Genomic DNA, 16,495 nt, shown 5'->3' with positions numbered 1-16,495 from the left:
CGTTGTAGCTTACTTTAGAAATAGATAACAGTCAAATTGACACGCTGATTCATAACACTCCGAATCTTCCTGAAGCAGTGTTTTGAAATTGGCCATCACTAAATAAGTCGTTATTTTGTTTTTTGTTTTTTGGCGCACCAAAAATATTCTCGTCGCTTTATAATATTAATATTGAACCACTGTACTCACATGAACTGATTTAAATATGTTTTTAGTACATTAATGGATCTTGAGAGAGGAAATGTCATTGCTCCCTATGTAGGCCTCACTGAGCCATTGGATTTAAACAAAAATATCTTAATTTGTGTTCCGAAGATCAACGAAGGTCTTACGGGTGTAAAACGGCACGAGGGTGAGTAATTAATGACAGAATTTTCATTTTTGGGTGAACTAACCCTTTAAGACAATGATCATGTGTGTTAGCGCCATCACGCGACCATTATAATGAGATGAATAAAGAATTCTTCTTCTTTCTCGTTAATTTAATTCTGACATAATATTCGACCTCATGTTTTTCGTGACTTCTCTCTGTAAAATTAGGTATCAGCAGTTAGCTACTCATCAAGTCATCGCTAAATTGGACTGATTTGGACAGTCACGCTAAACGCGTGTTGTTTGAGGGGATTTTAAGGCTTCGTGCCGGGGAAAAATGAATTAATTAAGTATGTAAGCACTGCCATTTTGCTTATTTATGACCCTGTTTTGATGTATAGTAAATAGAGTCGAGGAGTCGGGAGACGGAGTCGACTCCATAAAACCTGGAATCGAACACCCCTACGCTGACCCTTGCGTACAAGTAAAAAGTGAAGTATACTTTGGCCTTTAGGCACTTTCTTCCAATTTTCAAATATTTTTTAATTTTTTTATTTAAAATAAACACCTCTCCGAGCTGATAAGGGAAAAGGGAGAAGAATAAGCTCGAAAAAGGCAGATTCGAACTCGGGTCGGTCGCTTAAAAAGCTAACGCCACCCATCTTACTCTCCACACCACTGCTCATGTTATCAGCGGGATTTATTTCCTAATGTTTTTCTGGCTCGATCAGACATTGGTGGGTGGAGTTAGTGTAAACAGCCTCTGCCAACAAGGCGGGCTATTTGCACTTGGTGTAAATAGACACTAAATAAAAATTAAATATCTCTAAAATTGGCTGTTAAATGATATATCCTGCATCTGTAACAGTACCGATATATAGCATCAAAGCACAACAACGCACAATACAATAAAATAAAAATAAAAAAGTGTTGAACACTGCATTAGCCAGCTACTATAAACAACAGAAAATTTTTTCAGTCACTTGGTTTCTGCAGTGTCGCGCTGGGTCGTTCCGCCCACAGTGAAATGTCACATAATGGCTCACATGTTTAGGACAAAATACGGCTACTCACAGAACTGACACAACGTCCCCTCGCTGTACTTGGTAGTTCCTCACACTCCAGCGGTTGAGCAGCACAACATCAGGTGACGACTCTCCATCTGGGTTTAAGGATGGCTGGGAAAGATTCAAACCACATGATATTAAAGAGTCTACATGGTTCGTAAACTCTAGTCTCTAGAAGAGTTGTGACAGATTAGAAACTTTTAAGTTCTATCATTTTTTTCTTTTTGGTCTGTGATTTATTGCTTTAATCCTCCATTCCACACAAACTTCCAAAACTCTAAGAATAAATTCAGTGGCAGCGACTTTGCTTTAATTTTGTTCTGGAAAAGAACCGCTCTGTTCTTCATTCTGCCTTTCGACTGAAGGATAAAAATAACGTCTATAAGTAAACTTCAAAACAGAATTTGTTTTTCTCTTAAATCTTTTGTGGTGGTATATCAAACAACTTGTGTGTGACGAACCTTCTCATGCATGCAAGTCAACGACTGACTTGATACACGGGCCTCCAATGAATCATTAGGGGAGATCTCGATGAGCCATTTCACGCTTGCTGGGATAATTGACAGAAATATCTCTTATCTGTCCTTCTAAAATAAATATCCCGACGAGCATTCCTGCCTAGAGAATTTATCTGTCACAGCTGGGCGCTCTATCTTTTTTATTCAGACACATTTTCTCGTTCTGTATTGGTGTCAGCTTTCAGCATTGTCCATGGAGCGACTTATTTGGATTCAAAGGCCGTGAATGGGCAGGGAAAAGCCATTAGCAAAATTATAACACTATGAACCGAGATAGAAAACCAGCTTCCAAAAGGAAAACAAAAACAACAACATTGTTTTGGTTAGTTAGTGTTCATTAGGTACATAATGAAGCATTACTTCTGTTTGGTGAGGAAATGAGCATGGCGTATTCAGATGGTTTTCTCTCATTATTAGAGGTGTCTGTCATTGTGGTCTTAGAGCTATTAGTGCAATGTTTAGGACATTTAGTTGGATTGAGCCCTAATGCAAAGTCCTAATATAAGAAAAAGGTTATTAATGTTTGAATAGAGAAGCTTTTTAAAGTAAAGTTCTCTTACTATTTCTTAGGGCTGGGTAATATATTGAATAGTCATAATATATTTGGTTATTTTTATGGTATTATAAAACTCAAGCAACTGTGAATATGGTCATGATTTTAATGTGCTTTTTATTGGCTATTAAGCTCCCTAAGCTGTCACTTTAACAAAACTTCCTCAAAAATAAGCATAGATGTTTTAATAGTGCAATAGAATATTTTTTAAAACGCTCTGGTCCTCTTCGGTTAAAAATGACTGAAAAATTTTACGTTTTGAGATTTTAAATTTTTTTGCTTCATCGGAATGGGCTGACACTTGGTAACTTTTGTCGCATTAGCTATGTGAACACCCAAAAAATAAAAAAATTAACATGATATGTTAAAGGGCCGAAAAAATAGTCACACTTGGCTCCTTCGTGGTCAAAAATGACCGACATAGGAAATGAATGGGAATCTTTTGGTGGTACAAACTACAATTCAGCCACTGTGCAGAAAAAAATTAAGGGGTGACACTCTAAAATATCAAGAAAACATAACATAAACATAAGATTTATGATTTATTAAGCTGTGAACATACCTGTTCATTTTTGTTACATTTTTAATTAATTTTGATGTTATGTGTAACAAAATGTCCTCCTCTGTGTTCAGGTTTGACTGTAGTAAAATTAATGCAAAAACTGACACTTCAAATCAACAACAACAAAAAAACCTTGACAAAAAGTAGTCTTTGAAAATGTCTAAGTAGAAATCCAAATCCACAACTTAATAAAAATAAGTATTTATATGTCTAAAAACCACTAGAGAATTTATATGCCACTTTATATAGAACTATATAGGAATCTAGTGGTTACACTATGGCATCTCATAAGTTTTTCTTTTTTTACTACCACCAGATGGCACTAATCTACCTTCAAATTTTTTTTTAAATGCCTTGTCTCTATTTTAACATGGAATACTGTGTCAACTGAAAAAATTATTAAAAAATATATTAGAAAAAAATTGTGTATTATTTTCAATGGGGGAAAATAGGTAATAAAAATTTTATAAATATTGCATAGTATCATAAAATACCCTCAAAAATTGTAATAATAATCAAAAAATATTTTTGAACAAAAATATATTACATTGGTTTTCCTGAAGAAAAAAAAAAAGTTACATTTCAAGGTTTCGGTCACTTTTGACTGGGTTAAAAGTGGGTTAAAACACTGTACATAAATATTTATGAGTATTCTTACACTGCTGTATTTTAAATGGAAATTATTAAATATAATTCTGTTATATTACTGTATTTTACAGTAAATTGAAAACAAAAATGTCAGGACATATACTGAGATATATATTAAATACTAAGATTTATCAATGTCCAAAATTAAGTATATTAAGTTAATAAAGTCCTATATAAATTATTAAATAGAAATAGTGTAGATGGGGAAAGAAAACTACTATGGTGACAAATGGCCTCAAGGACTCAAACCCGCGTAGCCAAAGAGAGCACCACGGCTCAAAGTGCCAAAAAAAAACACAAACTGCTGCTTGAAGTTGTTTTATAAGAAAAATGCACATCTTTTGCTAACTTTCAGCAAAGCTAGAATAAACCAGATTCATCAAAACAACATTGTTACCAAGAATAGTTTAATAAAGTGGATAAAGGACATCTCACCTGCATCGAGGCACCTTCTACGCGTGCCACATAGGCAAGACGATCTAAAACAGTCACTGTCACGGGGACAGCTACAAAGAAGCCACTAACAAACGCTCTGAAGTATCTTCGCCCAAATCCTGTCTGTGCCATTGCCTGAAGAGAGAGAGAAAATAAAAAGAGAAAATGACCTTGGCTTGTTCAAAGAGTCTGGTAACATCTTATGAAGACATAACAAAAATTCAACAAAACACGGATGTTTTTGTTGTTTAACTATTGTGAAAAAGACTCTCCACAGGAAAAAGGCATGTTTCAAGGATATGTTGGATGACTAAACTCACAAAGAGAACAAAAGTACCAAAAGCAGAACAGATAACTACGCTTAAGTGTGAACCATCTTGTTTTGAATCAAATTGCAAGGTACTAGTGAGGTCAAAAAGAAGAAAAAACTCATAAAGCAACCATTTAAATAATGAGTTTAGTAATTGCACCTATCTGTAGCCATCTGTAGACCGTATTCGCAATGACAAAACTCTGTAGACTCAAAGCATTAGGGCAGAAAACCCACTGAGGCATTGAAATTGAATCTGACAAGAGCACGCTTGCTCTAATACCATTAATTGATAGTGTGTGATGCTTGATTTGGAGGTACACGGCAAGCAATTATGCCCCTCATTCATTTTACAGAGTTCACCATAGTAACAAAAAGATGAAGAGCAGCTTGTACTATTTTCCCCAAAAAGCCCTCAAGGTCTCCCGCAGCAACTTTGCAGACTCACTGGTAAGCACTTGAAGAAAGTCTTGAAGCCATTTGCTCACAGGAGGGCATTCAAGAGGCTCAAAAATCAGAGACTACAACAACTTAGCAGAGAATCTAGGAGATGTGAGGGTGAAAAAAAAATGCTGAGCGAATCACAACGCAGTGCAGGCAGGATTTGTCAGGGTTGCACTGCTGTGAGCCAGATCCGGCTCAAACAGGGAAAATTACAAAAACCTCTTTTGTGGTGGCAAAAAAGACACCTTCCTGACTCTCTGCTGCGTATGTAGGCTAGCCGAGGCAGCAACGCTATCAATATAATACAAACACTGACTACTTAAAATTTCCATGAAACAGCATTCGCAAACCAACTTAAAAAGTTACATCTAAAGGAAATCTGGATACTCAGGACATTCATTGTTTTTATTTTTAAATACTTTTGTTAGTATTATTTTAAATACATGATCAATACTTGGAAAATACATGTAATTTATTTAACCTGTCCTCAGCATGAGGTTACAATGTAAAATTGCCAAACAAAGTGTTTAAAAATGCAACAAATTCAAAAATACACATTTAAATTGAAAGGCAGAGAGTTGTAATATATCAAACAATACAAAAAGTAAATCTTTAATTATGTTTTCCATAAAAAATGCCTATCAAAGTTGTGTCCTCACTTTGCGTCAACCGTCAGGATTTTTTATAATTCTGAATAAATCAGGCAATGTCATGGTCATCTTCAACTCTAATGACCCCTTTCCTTTTTCCTGCTCATTGTGGATCTCACAGTAGGACACATAGTCCTGGAGGTTTTATATTTTTTTATATTTTATACAATGTTGAAGTCTCTGCGGTCACGACTTCAACACGTCAACTCCGTCATCCCGGTGTAATAGTTTCTGTAAATTGTGGGATCAATCTTGGCATGTTTGATATGTTTATTAAGCCATCTACAACTGAGAAAGAAAACAAAATTGCTCCACTGTACAACATGTGGTTAAGGAGGAAAAATATTCAGTTTTGTCAACTCTATCAGACGTCAACTCCGTCAGGTTTTATGTCTGATGATTGACAAGTGCTCTCAAAATGTCTATATAATGTGAATTATTATGTTGTTGTTTTTTTGTTTGTTTCTTTGCATAGGAGGAATTCATTTAATGTTGTTTCATGATTCTGTTTACATATACTGTATATTTGGCCCCAGCTGGACCTTTGTCAACACCATCAGTATTTGTCAGCTCCGTCCGTTTTTGTCAACACCATCAGTATTTGTCAACTCCGCCAGTTTGTCAACACTGTCTGTATTTGTCAGCTCCGCCAGTATTTGTCAACTCCGCCAGTTTGTCAACACCGTCGGTATTTGTCAACTCCGCCAGTTTGTCAACACCGTCAGTATTTGTCAACTCTGTCAGTATTTGTTAACTCCGCCAGTTTGTCAACTCCGCCAGTATTTGTCAACTCCGTCAGTTTGTCAACTCCGCCAGTATTTGTCAACTCCGCCAGTATTTGTCAACTCCGCCAGTTTGTCAACTCCGCCAGTTTGTCAACTCCACCAGTATTTGTCAACTCCACCAGTATTTGTCAACTCCACCAGTTTTTGTCAGCTGTCAGTATTTGTCAACTCACTGTTGTTGGATGGACTTCCACAGTATGGAAAAATGGGTGCCATCAACTGTTTGGTTACCGACATTCTTCAAAATATCTTCTTTTGTGTTCAGCAGAAGAAAGAAATTCATACAGGTTTGGAACAACTTGATGACAGGAATTTTCATTTTTGGGTGAACTATCCCTTTAAGAAAGTAAAGAGGGTAAATTTTGATTTCAAGTCTTCATCTACCAGATTCTCTGATGTGTCTTACCCTGTGCTGGAACTTCTCGTAATGTTAAGTATTCATTCGCTTAGTTCGTGAAGAGATGCATCTAGCACAAGAGTGCGACTAATGAACTATTATGACAACGAGTGGCTAAATTATCCATGGTGTTCTGGGCAGACCTGCCAAGTGCCAGCTGTCAGGTTGCTCTAACAAATAATCCCTCACCAGCACATACAGTGAGAGACTGCCAATCACCCCGGAGCCACACAACACATGACAGCCTTTAAAAAAAAAAAAAAAAAAAAAAAAAAAAAAAAAGGACTTCTATTTTTACTTGTCCCTCCACTAAGCCACAATCCTATATTTTTTAATTCAGGCTACAGACAGTCAGAGAGCGACACAATGGTGCAATGCCCAGGCCGAGGCTTTACATAGATGGTTGGCACTTGGATCTCAAAGGTGCGTAAAGTGGAGCATCTAATAGTTTATTCTTAAAAACGGGCAGATGGAAGAATCTAGGACTGGTGCGCGGTGATCAAAAGAAAGCGTCGAGTTCATTTTTCATCAAAGGCTCTTTCACTTTCAGAATCGAGAACATTTTCCACCATTTTCCATGTGCTACAGGACAGAAATAAAACCGTGAGCGATAAAAGCCAAGGTTGGCACAGCAGGTGTGCAATATAGATGGATTTTTTGTAGCCGAGCCCAATTAAAGATGTGTTTCTAGAGTTGAAAGCAAATGCCTCTGTAATATTAGGTGACCGTTCCACACAGCTGCGAAACGGTGGTGGTCTCATGCCAGCAGAATCAATTTATCATACGCTTCCCGTTTATAACTTCTAACCCATTTATCCTGCAAGTAATACTGTCAAATATGCCACCTGCCTAATGTAAAACTGTAGCCTGGTACCTTTGTTTATGCATACCTGAGCGTAACCATTTTAATTGCACTAGTCATCAAATATGTCGAAAAAAGCTTAGTGAACTCGCTGCTTTAGGGTAATTTGAAACTGCAATGACAGATTTCCACTCTTGACAAGGCAATTTTCGGTTTCCTTGATGCATGGGCCTATTTTAACAGTGCATTTCACAACACGGTGCTGACAGGCCGAAATCTGATTACATTATCTCAATGTCTGCACCTGTAAGTATGATTTCAGCTGGAATGCTTGACCATTAGTCTGCATCACAGCAGCGGTGAGATTAATGATGTGCTGCAGACAGCTGTAGACAAGCAGACAAAAAGAATGAGACTGACTCACAATATCCTACTGGTAACACTTTTTAAAAGTTTATAATATGCAGCAAAACATTGATTGATTTTAAGGTTCACATGCATCTTAAAAGCCTTTGCATTATGCTGAAATTAGTTTTATAGGTAAATACATGTACACTATATTGCCAAAAGTATTGGGACACCCCTCCAAATCATTGAATTCAGGTGTTCCAATCACTTCCATGGCCACAGGTGTATAAAATCAAGCACCTAGGCATGCAGACTGCTTCTACAAACATTTGTGAAAGAATGGGGTCGCTCTCAGGAGCTCAGTGAATTCAAGCGTGGTACCGTGATAGGTTGCCACCTGTGCAATAAGTCCATTCGTGAAATTTCCTCACTACTAAATATTCCACGGTCAACTGCTAGTGGTATCATAACAAAGTGGAAGCAATTGGGAACAACAGCAACTCAGCCACGAAGTGGTAGGCCACGTAAAATCACAGAGCGGGGTCAGCGCATGCTGAGGCACACAGTGCGCAGAAGTCGCCAACTTTCTGCAGAGTCAATAGCTACAGACCTCCAAACTTCGTGTGGCCTTCAGATTAGCTCAAGAACAGTGTGTAGAGAGCTTCACGGAATGGGTTTCCATGGCCGAGCAGCTGCATCCAAGCCTTACATCACCAAGTGCAATGCAAAGCGTCGGATGCAGTGGTGTAAAGCACGCCGCCACTGGACTCTAGAGCAGTGGAGACGTGTTCTCTGGAGTGACGAATCACACTTCTCTGTCTGGCAATCCGATGGACGAGTCTAAGTTTGGTGGTTGCCAGGAGAACGGTACTTGCCTGACTGCATTGTGCCAAGTATAATGTTTGGTGGAGGGGGGATTATGGTGTGGGGTTATTTTTCAGAGGTTGGGCTTGGCCCCTTAGTTCCAGTGAAAGGAACTCTTAATGCTTCAAGACATTTTGAATAATTTCATGCTCCCAACTTTGTGGGAACAGTTTGTGGATGGCCCTTTCCTGTTCCAACATGACTGCGCACCAGTGCACAAAGCAAGGTCCATAAAGACATGGATGAGCGAGTATGGTGAGGAACTTGACTGGCCTGCACAGAGTCCTGACCTCAACCTGATAGAACACCTTTGGGATGAATTAGAGCGGAGACTGTGAGCCAGGCCTTCTCGCCAACATCACTGCCTGACCTCACAAATGCGCTTCTAGAAGAATAGTCAAAAATCCCCAGAAACACACTCCTAAACCTTGTGGAAAGCCTTCCCAGAAGAGTTGAAGCTGTTATAGCTGCAAAGGGTGGGCCAACTCCATATGAAACCCTACGGATTAAGAATGGGATGTCATTAAAGTTTATGTGCACATAAAGGCAGGCGTCCCAGAACTTTTGGCAATATAGTGTATAAACAGTGCCTACATCTGATTTTTAATTTTGAAAGAAGTCTCTTCTGCTCACCAAGGCTGCATTTATTTAATCAAAAATAAAGTAAAAACATAATATTGCAAAATATTACTACAAATTATCGGAAATGTTTTTTATTTGAATATATTTTAAAATGTAATTTATTCCTGTGATGGTAAAGCTGAATTTTCAGCATCATTACTCCAGTCTTCAGTGTCACATGATCCTTCAGAAATCATTCTAATATGCTGATTTGCTGCTCAAGAAACATTATTATTATCATCAATGTTGCAAACAGTTGTGCTGCTTAGTATTTTTGTGGAAATGTTGATACTTTTTTTTCAGGATTCTTTGATGAACAGAAAGTTCAATGAACAGCATTTATTTGCATTTATTAAAAGTAGCATTTATTAAATAAACAAATGTTAAGCAGCAAAAACTGTTTTCAACATTTATAATAATAATAGTTTTTTTTCTTTATATATATATATATAAAATATATTAATTTTGTATAACATTTATTCAATAATTTCAAAAATAATTTTAATATATATAATTAAAATATATTTTAATTTAATGAATATTTTCATTTAGTAAAGAAATGTATATGCAGTGTAGTTAAATAGTTTTTATAATAATTTTAATAATTTTTTATAATAATAATAATAATAATAATAATTATATATATATATATATATATATATATATATATATATATATATATATATATATATATATATATATATATATTATACCATTTTATAACTCAAAACCAATATGAAGTGACGTTTAGAAATTCAAAATAATCTTATTCATTAGGGCAGCTACACAGGGCAGCTTTTTGTTAATTAATTAACCTAGAAACTAAATCCAGCATTCATATGGGAGAATGGCCTCTTTTTATATCAGTATCTTCACGTGTTGGCAATATATGAGATATATATTGTAAAAATTAAAAGATACTGATCTTTACTCCTGAACTAAGTGACTGTGATGAGCAGTAAACAAGCAATGGCTGTGTCTCAAAACATTATGAGCTGCCTACCTACGAGGAATAAACACAGTTGGGACAATTAACATATCATAGGCTGGTTTTAAAGTCACCATTAAATTAAAATTGATGATTTTTTAAATGTAATATTACATTGTTAATTATAAATGATTTATCTGTGCACATCATTTATCAAAACAACTTCCCCTCCGTCTTGCGGTGACATCTCTTCTCTTCTCTGATGATGTTTACTGACGTGAGGGCCGCACAATTTGACACTCACATAAGATTGACCAATTGCAAACCACAACCACCCAATCAATTAACAATGGACAAATAGGTTACAATCGGGTATACAGTACAATAGGGACGTTACAATAGAGAAGAAAAGACTATCACAACTTCATTTCATGCTTTAAACGCAATAACTTAGTTAGGAATGGATTACTAACACACTGCTTACTGTGCAGCATACACTGCATACTGTCTACTACTTTTAAAAAAAATAGTATGAAACAGTACACATATACAACAACAAACAATTTAAATGTTATTATAGGCTACTGTATCACCATCACATGACCTTTTTACAAAGCATGTGCGTTTATTTATCAAGTGGCAGTTATCATTCCGGATATAAAAACAATTATTTTGCAAACTAATTTTGTATAAAAAATTCTTAACTTACAGCTGTCTCTTTAAATTAAATGTTTAAATTGTGCCTGATAAAAGGTTCTTTTGTGATTCTGGAAATGGAAGGTCATGGTCGATTCAAGTGCACCGCATTGTGGGATACAGTATTCTGTGTAGTTAGTACACTGCACATTAGTAGTAGTTCAGTTATTCTAACTAGTATACAAGAATTACAGGTTTTGGGACACAGCCTGTGAGCTCTGACATATCGCCTGTTCAAACAACACTACAACATTAGCAATTGTCGTCGTCTTATCTTACATCTCTCGTGTTTCATTTTGTTGTGTACTACTAAGTTAAAAACCGCGACACTAACTCACACTGCATGAGAAAATCCACTAGTAGTTTAGCGTGTATGGCGACCACGTTGGATTGACAGGACATGCCGCTACTACTATAAGCAAGAGCAAACAATTGGCGTATGATAACATTTAAAATGGATGGATACAATTAAAAAACATAAGCAAATGTGAAGCAATCCTTCAGCACTGGTAAGGTCTGAATGCCGAGTAACAATGGTTTCAGACGTGTGTCAACACACTCACCTAATGTCTTATGTATGTGCTGTACGTCGCTCCGTTCATTACGACACCACGCTCGCTGCTTCCCGGGTCCTAAAGCCCTCCAAATCTGATTCATATATTAGCGTGCGCTGACAAGGGCTGCATCCGAAAACCTAGGCAGCTGACTTGTTGCCTCGCTGCCTTATCAGGCGATGACTTGTAAAGCAGCAGTTTAATGATCTACAGCAAAATAGCTCGAGCTTTGGTGAGAACTAAACATATTTAATTACCACAGCAGTAATTTCTCGCTAGAAATGATATAAAAAGTGGAAAATGTTAGTCAAAAGTGTACATTTACACACAAACTGACCAGCAAACTCAACTTTCGGACGCCATCTTTATTTTTCTAGCTCAACTGTCACAGAATGGAAAGCACAGGATTGTGGGATATCAAAGGCAGCGAAGGATACATCTATGCTGCCTTCAAAAATCGATCAGATGAAGGTATCTCAGGAGACAGGAAGTGAAGCTCAGACGTTCTTGTTGATGCCTTCTTACCTTGAAATGTGTCCTCCGAAGGCAGCATTTTCCAGTTTTCGGACGCAGCGAAGAAGATGAGAGAAAAAAGAGCCCTCACAAAAAGTACTATTATTATGTTCATATTTAATTTTAGCAAACGAAAACGAGGATATGAGGTAGACGACTGATCATAAAGTTAAGTCACGTGTAATTTTTACAATGTATTTTACAAAGTCCCTAGAGATTTATTTGAAGTTATACAACAATTAGGCTATATCAGTGAAGTACGGAGCCCCAAAGGGACTTCAATAATAAGTCGATGCTTTTGCGTTCTCTCGCAAATGTTTAGCGTTCCCCCGAGAAACTTTGCGTTCGATACGCCTGACCATACTACTGTAGGCTACATGGCTACAAAACATTACTTTGGTAATATTTCAGGGAAAAAAATGATAATACTGTTTTTATTGTAGCTAATGTGTGGAATTTTGGTCATTTAAAATTCATTGAAACTTCCAACAAGGTAGCCTAGTTTCCACCAAGTTAATAAATAAATGGGAACTCTGTCAAACAGTTAAAGAAGCCGTGGTTAATGTTTGTAAGGTTGCTTGCGGTCTTCGTGGATCTCAAGAGAAGCAATAATATATAAAAACTCACACTTTACATCAATCAACTTTTATTTGTTTGATGGTTAATATTCAACATTTACAAATAAAAACTTTAGTTGCAACATTCAAAGCTATGAACTGGTTACATTTTCATATAAACACCTTTTGTACAAAATCTGTAACACAGGCTATATGGAATACTTTCATCCCATTGTATGATATAAAGTACAACTTTACAAGTTCAAAAAATTGAACAGAAAGAGTATAATTCATAAAAAGGAGAGTGAAAGGAGAGAACAGGAGAGGAGAAATACAAGCGCAACTAGAGTTGAAGTCCTACGACTTGACCATTGGCAATCCATCGAAATTACAAAACATGATTGCCTAAAATGAGCAACTCTCGTAGCATGGGAGTATGAGAACATTGCCGCAAAGCCATTAATAAAATAGTGTACAAATGAATCGGTGCCCATCTTTAAGTATTTTGTCATCATTCAAACATTGGTTTGATTCTTCGCACTTCAGACGTTTTAGGTTGCCAAAAAATACTTTGTATCTATCTACAAAAATGCAAAGAAATCACAGGGGACATTTTTGCTGTGAACAGTTTTTATAAAATTCAGACCATTTCAACTGTCCATACGCGATTTATAAAGTAAACAGCCGAGATTCGCGTTTTGAAGTTGCATTTACACATCAAATTATCCATTATTTATTAAAAGAATTGTGGGCTTTCAAGCTGGCAGTGAAAAAGCTGTTTGTTACTATCAATTTTACATCAAAATGTGGCAACTTTTCTCTTTTCGTTGAAATATAACTTCTTAAATGTCTAAAATCGGCCGTTTCAATGAACATTTGCTGGCTTTGTTAGCAAAATGAATGTTTTGATGTTTTGAGTCCAGGTAAAAATTACACATAAAATGATTTCTTTTAATGATTTAAAGACATTTTTAATGGAAAAAAATATAAAAGGTAAACCCAATATAAAAGAAATTCAATTCCACACAGCATTTCCTAAACTTTGTGTTTATCAACTAAGTCCAAATAAGAGTCCAAATTGAATTTCTGACCTTAATGAGAAAAGTTTTGTCAGATTTAACATTTAAAGGAGAAAGAAAAACAGATTTTGATCCACCCAATATTGTTCGGAAGTGACTGCGGCAACAACACAACCTGATTTGGGATCAGGCTGCTGGGAAAAGTCATCTCAGAACTAGATGATGTTTGTTTCTATCACTCTCTGCAAACTACAGTGGTTATATTGCTTTGTACTGCTCATGCCCCATGCAGTCTTGATCTACGCCTCTGCACACGGTTTAAGAAGCACATTGTTGAGCACTAGCGGTCACGCTAACTTCAGTTAAGCTTTCCTAACTACTCTCACTGACAAAGAAGTTAATACTGTTTGCATCTTTGGCACAAAACTCGGAGACCACACAATTTCATCACATGGCACATTTAAACGGTCAGGCAGTTTCGGTAGATACGAGGCTACATTAGAAAAAAAAACAAACACTAAGAAATATGTAGCACCTTTTAGCCATTCCGGAAAGTACAAAGCAGTTAAAACGGGATGCAGGTCTAGCTGCACACCTCGGTTTGTGTAAGACCGAAAAAAAAAGAAAAAAGACTGCCGTAGTGTGGAAAGAAAAGCTGTACAACACTGATTTTGTACTTCTATCAAAAATACCTTGCTAGCAATATGTTTCAGAGCACTCTAAATGGGATATGGACCTGCCAGATCTTCAGATTTTGCTGTAAATTACATGCCATTTCAAAGCGTACATAATCTCTTCATGGCTTTTCCAGTACGTTATCATTTCCAGCTGTAACTGCATATCAGAAGGACTATGCCGAGATGTCCAGTTCAGTTCATCGGTGAAGAACGTTTCTGAGCTGCACCTCAGACTTCCACAAAATAGTCAATAAACCACCAAATATGCAGCTGAAAAATAAAATTAAGATGATCTACTTAATATCAATGAATTAAAAAAAGGGAAAACATTCATCATAGGCTCATTCCGATTTACTTTCATTTCGATTTTATAATACAAATCGCTAAATTAAAAAACAAAACATATGGAGGACTAAGAGTGAGATATAATAGTAAATAAATCTTTAGTAAAAATGTCAATAAATCATGAAATTTGTGTATATGTCAATGAATACACTTAAGTCCAATGGATTTAGTTATGTAATAAAATTATTTAATAAATTAATTCTCTTATTTATTGATACAATAAATGTATTATTATTGGTAAATAAATACAATTATATAACAACATATATATAGTTATCCAATTTTATTTTAAATTACATTTTGCATTGATGTATTAACATTTATTTATTTATTGACACTTCTTTAAAAGATTTATTTCTTTATTTATGAATAGTATAAATAAAGCATGAAATGTGTCAATAAATAAATTAATTAATTATTTTTTGCATTGGATACATTTATTAACATATTTTTGTATGTATTGACATAGACCTATTTATTCATTGACACTCTTATTTAATAGATTTGAAAGATTTATTTATGAATATGCCACTCCCAATCCTTCACATAAATGCACCTCCTTGCATTTGAAAACATTCCCAATTATGATACATAACCTACAGTAATTTTACAGCAAACAACTGCAAAAAAAAAGTCCCAGTTTCCAGTTACCTGCAGACACGCTACAGCTGAGAGACCTTCCTAGGGGTGGGCCGGTGGCGGGGTTCTGAATTAATTCGCTGTGTGCGGTTCAGTTGGGGTTTCGCGTTCAGGCTGGGGTTGTCAGTACTGGGCGGCACTGATAGACTGTGAGGCAGTGGCGTCGCTCGCCGGGGATTGTTCCGTTCGTAGACGCTGTAGGGCGGAGGAGTCTTGCTGCCCCGGCGAATGGGCATGTCTGTGGGAATGGCGGGGGGCAGAGGAGGGTCGGGCGGCGGGAGGTCGATCCCACACGTTTCAGAGACGCTGCAGCGGCTGAGGGACGAGATACCGCTGCTGTAGCTGCCGGAGCGGGCAGGGGAGTGAGATGCCAGACTCCCCATTGGTAAGCCATCGGTCGGAGAGGGTGTGAGGGGCGGAACCATTGACTGCAGAGCAAAATCAAGCACAAAATTCATTAACCCTTTCACACGCAAGTTTAAAATATTCTATCTGAGCCCCCGGCGTGAGTTTTTTAAGGCGACCGTTATTTTAGAATGTATTACCTTATTTTTTTCATGTGACACACCGCAGCGACAATAGAGTGCAACAGTCGGGTTCCGGAATTAAAAACTCCATTCATTTTCTCCATAGGAAAATTGATTTTGAATGTAACTTATAAACCTTTAAAAACAGACCACTGTGAGCTACAAGGTTGTTAATACATGGTATTTGCTTCTGCTAAAGCCGTCAGCCTGCATTATTTCAGCTAATTTTTACAATAATCTTGTTGAACAGCAGAATGAAAAACTGGTGTAAAACTACATTACCCATTATGCTGTACAGAAAATTACACCAGTCAGAGAGTCGGAAAAGCAACATGTGCCAAAACAGCTCTATAGCCTATCGCAGTTCAAAACGCTAACGCTACGTCCTACGCCTTCCGTTTTCAACTTACAAAAAAGCTTAACTGACACAACGTCATGGAAGGCGGTCTGGCGGAAGCTAGATATTTTACTTTATAACTTGTTAAATATCGATATTTTTTTACACAAACGCATCGCTTCACTTTAGAAGGCATTTATTTACCCCCTGGAGCCGTGTGGAGTACATTTATGATGGATGGATGCACTTCATCCATCATACTCTTTGGTCCCGTTCACTGCCATTATAAAGCTTGGACGCATCAGGATATTTATTAATATAACTCCGGTTGTGTTCATCAGAAGGAAGAAAGTCATATACACCTAGGATGGCTTGAGGGTGAGTAAA

At 36.8% G+C, this 16,495-nt stretch overlaps 2 protein-coding genes across 6 annotated transcripts in view; both read right to left on the bottom strand.

Annotated features, from left to right (window-relative positions):
* Nucleotides 1-11,655, bottom strand: part of immp2l (inner mitochondrial membrane peptidase subunit 2) — a 104,723-nt gene extending 93,068 nt beyond the window's left edge. For 2 of the 3 annotated variants that reach the window (XM_051884263.1, XM_051884262.1), the window contains exons 1-2: nucleotides 4,096-4,230; nucleotides 1,387-1,490 (exon numbers count right to left, since the gene is read on the bottom strand). In XM_051884263.1, coding sequence (XP_051740223.1) covers nucleotides 1,387-1,490; nucleotides 4,096-4,227 — 236 coding nt within the window. In that variant the 5' untranslated portion in view covers nucleotides 4,228-4,230. Of the gene's footprint in view, nucleotides 1-1,386; nucleotides 1,491-4,095; nucleotides 4,231-11,503 lie in introns of those variants that run through there. The other variant, XM_051884261.1, reaches the window with a different exon arrangement.
* A 981-nt stretch (nucleotides 11,656-12,636) lies between these two features.
* The window catches only part of dock4 (dedicator of cytokinesis 4), an 85,628-nt gene continuing 81,769 nt past the window's right edge, over nucleotides 12,637-16,495 (bottom strand). For 2 of the 3 annotated variants that reach the window (XM_051884240.1, XM_051884242.1), the window contains one exon: nucleotides 12,637-15,672. In XM_051884240.1, coding sequence (XP_051740200.1) covers nucleotides 15,268-15,672 — 405 coding nt within the window. In that variant the 3' untranslated portion in view covers nucleotides 12,637-15,267. The remainder of the gene's footprint in view (nucleotides 15,673-16,495) is intronic. The other variant, XM_051884241.1, reaches the window with a different exon arrangement.

This window comes from Ctenopharyngodon idella, chromosome 24 (assembly GCF_019924925.1).
Source record: "Ctenopharyngodon idella isolate HZGC_01 chromosome 24, HZGC01, whole genome shotgun sequence".
NCBI lineage: Eukaryota > Metazoa > Chordata > Actinopteri > Cypriniformes > Xenocyprididae > Ctenopharyngodon > Ctenopharyngodon idella.
This window is presented reverse-complemented; position numbering and strand designations above follow the sequence as displayed.